Below are 5,390 nucleotides of genomic sequence, written 5' to 3'. Positions count from 1 at the left end.
AGAGAACAAACCTATGGATGCCAAGGGGGAAGGGGGAGGAGGTGGAATGAATTGGAAGATTGAGACTGACATATATACACTACTATGTATAAAATAGATAACTAATGAGAACCTACTGTACAGCAAAGGGAGGTCTACCCAGTACTCTCTGGTGACCTAAATGGTAAAGAAATCCAAAAAAGAGGGGATATATGTATATGATTCACTTTGCTGTACAGCAGAAATTGACACAGCAGTGTAAAGCAACTATACTCCAATAAAAAAATAAATAAAATTTTTAAATGGAAAAAAGTAAATAAAATATTTTGGAGACACTTCCATATGACTTCTTCCATATGACTACTGCGGTCTCTTTAATGGCTGCCTGTGTATGTACAATACATTATCTGATAATTTAGCTATTGACAGACATTTTTGGTTTCCATATTTTGCTTTTATAAGCAATTCTAGAGAGGTTACTATTTGTCATTCATCATCTTATACCCTGTAAATGGGGCAACACCTGACACAGAACACCTCGGGAAATATTGACTAAATGGATTAATACAGCAAAAAATACTGTTATCAATATACTTTGTGAATCTTTCTATTGAGTAGATTCCTAGAAGACACGTTGAGCCGTATGTTATGCACTCAATTTCCCTTGCAAAATCTACACACTTACACTTTCCATTAGACTAGAAGGAGTTATCTATTTTATAATTTTGGCTTACCTGGTATGTGAAAATGAACGTCAATTTCTTGATTTGTAGCATTTTTTCATACGTTTGTTCCTACTTATCTTTTTCTCACTCAGTTGGAAGAACTCTGGGCACGTTTTCCACATTTCCTCCAGTCCAGAACTTTCCTTTCAAAGCTACGTGTTTTGCCTTGTAGAAATTTTACATTTTTACATATTCAGATTTAAGCTGCCCTTGGAAACTAATACAAGCACTAATAGAGGAGGAAAAAAAAAATCCACGAACTGAAAAAAGATTTGGTTTTTTTTTTTTTTTTTTGCGGTACGCGGGCCTCTCACTGCTGTGGCCTCTCCCGCCGCGGAGCACAGGCTCCAGACGCGCAGGCTCAGCAGCCACGGCTCACGGGCCCAGCCGCTCCGCGGCATGTGGGATCTTCCCGGACCGGGGCACAAACCCCCGTCCCCTGCATCAGCAGGCGGACTCTCAACCACTGCACTACTAGGGAAGCCCAAGATTTGATTCTTTAGTTTTGAAGCGTGAACTGGATGCCAAGAAGGAATTTTTTTTTTTTGAAGACCCAGAAGGCAGTTTAGAGCGGCGCGCATCCGGAAGAGACCGGAACAGCTGAGTAACAACCGGAGCTCTCGCGCCTCTCTAGGAGCTGGAATAGTCTGTGGTCTGACCTCTGTTCCTTTCTCAACTGCAGGGGTGATCACCGGACGTAGAGAGCCTAGGGCAGTTGACCAAAATGCCAATCAAAATCTTCAGCGGCAGCTCCCGCCAGGACTTATCCCAGAAAACTGCCGACCGATTGGGCCAGGAGCTGGGCAAGGTGGTGACTAAGAAATTTAGCAACCAGGAGACCTGCGTGGAAATAGGCGAGAGTGTGAGGGGATGTCCACATATTGCAGAGTCGTTGTGGCGAAATCAACGACAGTCGAATGGAGCTTTTCATCATGATTAATGCCTGCAAGATTGCTCCAGCCAGCCGAGTTACTGCAGTCATCCCGTGCTTCCCCTGTGCCCGCAGGATAAGGAGGATAAGAGCCGAGCCGCAATCTCCGCCAAACTTGTAAATACGCTGTCTATAGCAGGTACAGATCGTATCATCACGATGGGCCAACGCTTCTCAAATTCAGGGCTTTTTTGATATCCCAGTAGACAATTTGTATGCAGATCCAGCTGTCCTGAAGTGGATAAAGGAAAATATCTCTGAGTGGAGGAACGGCATGATTGTCTCTCCAGATGCTGGTGGAGCTAAGGGAGTGACCGCCGTTGCAGAAAGACTGAATGTGGACTTTGCCTTGATTCACAAAGAACCGAAGAAGGCCAATGAAGTGGACCGAAAGGTACTAGTGGGATATGTGAAGGATTGTGTGGCTATCCTTGTGGATGACATGGCTGACCCTCGTGATACAACCTGCTGTGCAGCTGACAAACTTTTCTCAGCTGGAGCCACCAGAGTTTATGCGATCTTGACTCACGGAATCTTTTCTGGCCCGGCCATTACTCACATCAACAGTGCAGGCTTTGAAGCAGTAGTAGTCACCAATACCATACCTTATGAGGATAAGGTGAAGCATTGCTCCAAAATACAGGTGATCGACATCTCCATGATCCTTGCCGAAGCCATCAGAAGAACTCACAATGGGGAATCTGTCGTCTACCTGTTCAGCCATGTCCCATTGTGACAGAATAACGTTGGGGTTGTTGTATTTTAAATAAAATAAGATAAAATAAAAATATACCCTGACCGTTGGTTTCCCTTTGTGTTTGATGAAAAGTTCGGCAGAAGACCCTGTTTGTTCCAGCATGGCTTTCTACATCCCACATCATGTATATTAGATGCTTATTTTAGATTGGAGAAAGACAGATTAAGAATAATTGCTAGAATATCCTATCTGGGTTGTCTCATTCTGGTTTCTTTGATGATTTTGTGAGCCTTGCAGCTGTAACTACAGTTCAGCTGCTGACTTCAGACTTTGAAGGTGTTGTGTGGAGTTGTATGAAATTAATTGGGGAAACTTAGACTACTTTACATGTGAATGCTTCAGGGTTCACTTTGTTCAGAACAACTAAAAATGCAACCAACCCAATCCACCACCACCACATCTCAATCCCACCAACCCCCTCTTATTCCCTGTATTCTCCTCCCCTCTTCCCCGTTTGTCACAAGTTCTCCAAGATCCGTGCTAAATTAATCAAGAGTCCTGTGCAACCCAAACCTAGTTCACGTGGTTGCTGAGCCATCTGCAAGGCGAGAGCAGCAGCTTTCAGCTTGAACAGCCATTGGGTAGGATTATGAGAAAAGGCTGCAAAGTGCAGCAAATGCTTCACGAGAGGAAGAAGATAAATCTGTCACCATCTGTTTGGAGAGTACATGTTTTGGATTCTCCAGTGTACCTGTTCTTTTTGATTTAGTTTTACTTCTAATCATCTTGACATTTTCCTGGTCAAACATCCTGTTGGATCCAAATTATCAGTGTACCAGTCTTCTGGAAAGCAAATCCACTTCCTGCTATATAGTCTCTAAAATTTTCATCAGATGTTTTTGCTGTAGCTAAATCTTAGCCTGCTACTGCCATGGTAGTAGATTTTAGGTGGTGTTGTAGTACCTTTTGATTAAGCATTTAATTTTAATCTTTCTTCCTTGCCTCTCAGATGACTTCAGATTTATATTTTAAAACTTACGTTATTGTCTCTTGTAGGGAAAACCAATAAAAAGTCTGCATGTATGTGAGAAAAAGTCCACATTAAGATATATCCTGAAATTTCTGATTCCCAAGAAAATTCAGACAGGCCCTAAAAGTTTCTGAAAGGTAAAATGTAAGATAGTTCTAAAGAAATAATATTCAGTTGCTGTCAGAATTCTCATTTGATCTCTCAGGTAATAAGCAAAATGGAACAATATTTTTGCAGTTCTAAAGGAATATTCCTTTTAACTTAAATTTGTGTGCTTAGCCAAACTATTATTTAAGTTTGAGGACAAAATTAAGGCATTTTTATATATTAAAAGACTCAGAAATTTTACCACCATGAATGCTTCCTGAAAGTATCACTTGAGGATACTGAAAACAACAAGTATGTACAACTAGGAGGAACACATGGAATGAAAGAGATAATGGTGAGCAAAGAAAGAAGTGAAACTGATAAAATTTTTCGTGAAATTATTATGAATATTATCACAATTATTAAGATAAAATTCACATAAAAATTGAACCACAATGTAAAGCAAATTATTTTAAAATCTGTAATAAAATAGTTTAAAATATTTTTAATTTAAAATAATTTTTTTCCTAAGTATCTTCATATACATGTTCATCAAAGAGTGATGCTTATAATGGGCTTCTTAATGTCAGTTGTCATTTATCAATATCTAGCTCCTTGATGATCTTAACTTTCTGCTTTCTTGACTATATCCTGGAAAGCGCTTCCAGCCTTCTTAAAACTTCCACCGTAAGCACCATTATAACATTATAACCTTGTTTATCTGAAGCATATCCAATGTTACTTTTACACATACAAGCAGTCATTTTGGACAAACTGTTCTCAGAATACAAAATAGATGAAAGAGGCCATACCATAGTAAATACCACATACTGCAGAATATATTCACCTCATGGTTAGCAAAGTAGCAGTTTCCATAGCTGAAAGCGATAGTGTGCTTATGCTTATTGACCAAAAACTGTTTTAAACACTCAATAGTATTACATACCAGCTCATATATATGATAAAACTGGCATATCATGTCATTGGATAAATAATGCACTGATCAGTCAATGATGCCAGATAACTGACTACTAATTGGGGCAGCATTTTTTTTTTGTTTTTTGTTTTTGTCTTTAAATGATGCACAAAAATAAATTCCAGAAGGAATGGTTATAAGGAACAAAACTGTAAAACACTGGAAGAAAATGTGGAATAACTTCTGTACTCTTGTAATAGAGAATTTATAAAAATTTATATAAGATGAGATTGAGGCATGACTTCTAGGATTCTACAGGCAGGAAATAGGCTGATAGAGCTACTCAGTTGCAGACTTGTGCTACCCTTTGTGAAAAATAAAGAATGACTCTAAGGGCAGAGATGACAAGAGTGGTACAGAGGTCAGAAGTTTCATTGAGAGAGGGCTAGAGGCTGACTGAGCCTCTGCTGTGAACCCAGAGGCTGATGGAGCCACTGTCGCAGGCCCAGAGGCTGGAGCTGTGGACCCAGCAAGTGGAGCATCAAGCCACAGATAATTACTCCCAGTCCTTAAAACCTAAAGAAATTTGCCCTGCTGGATTTCATACTTTCTTGGGTTGTGCAACCCCTTTGTTCCTTTAAATTTCTCCGTTTGGGAATGAGAGTGTATATCCCATGCCCGTCCCACCATTGTATTTTAGAAGCAGATAACTGCTTCACCAGTCCCCATATGGAGAAAAGTTTTGCTCCAGGATGGTTTATACTCAGAGTTTCGCTTGTCTCTGATTCAGATAATTTAATAATGAGATTTAGGACTTTTGATGAGATTTTGAACTTAGGGTTGATGTTGTAATGGATTGAGACTTTGGTGGAATGTTGGGATGAGGTAAATGTGTTTTGTATGGATGTGGGACAGATGTGAGTTTGGCAGGGGCTAGAGAGCAGACTGGAGTGAGTTGAATAGAGGCCTGCCTCACGAAAGACATATCCATGTCATAGCCACCTGAACCTTATTTGGATAAGGTG

General features: G+C 40.1%; 1 protein-coding gene across 1 annotated transcript; it reads left to right on the top strand.

Annotated features, from left to right (window-relative positions):
* The first annotated feature begins 1,410 nt into the window (after positions 1-1,410).
* On the top strand, positions 1,411-2,373 carry PRPS1L1 (phosphoribosyl pyrophosphate synthetase 1 like 1). Its single transcript, XM_060156140.1, is given in 4 exon segments — positions 1,411-1,571; positions 1,573-1,703; positions 1,706-1,796; positions 1,798-2,373. Coding segments are annotated over 4 exon segments (939 nt in total). The 5' UTR covers positions 1,411-1,428; the 3' UTR covers positions 2,372-2,373.
* The last annotated feature ends 3,017 nt before the right edge of the window (positions 2,374-5,390 follow it).

Source organism: Lagenorhynchus albirostris, chromosome 8 (assembly GCF_949774975.1).
Source record: "Lagenorhynchus albirostris chromosome 8, mLagAlb1.1, whole genome shotgun sequence".
NCBI classification, from domain to species: domain Eukaryota; kingdom Metazoa; phylum Chordata; class Mammalia; order Artiodactyla; family Delphinidae; genus Lagenorhynchus; species Lagenorhynchus albirostris.
The sequence above is the reverse complement of the archived record's forward strand: the minus strand, read 5'-3'. Positions and strand labels throughout refer to the sequence as shown.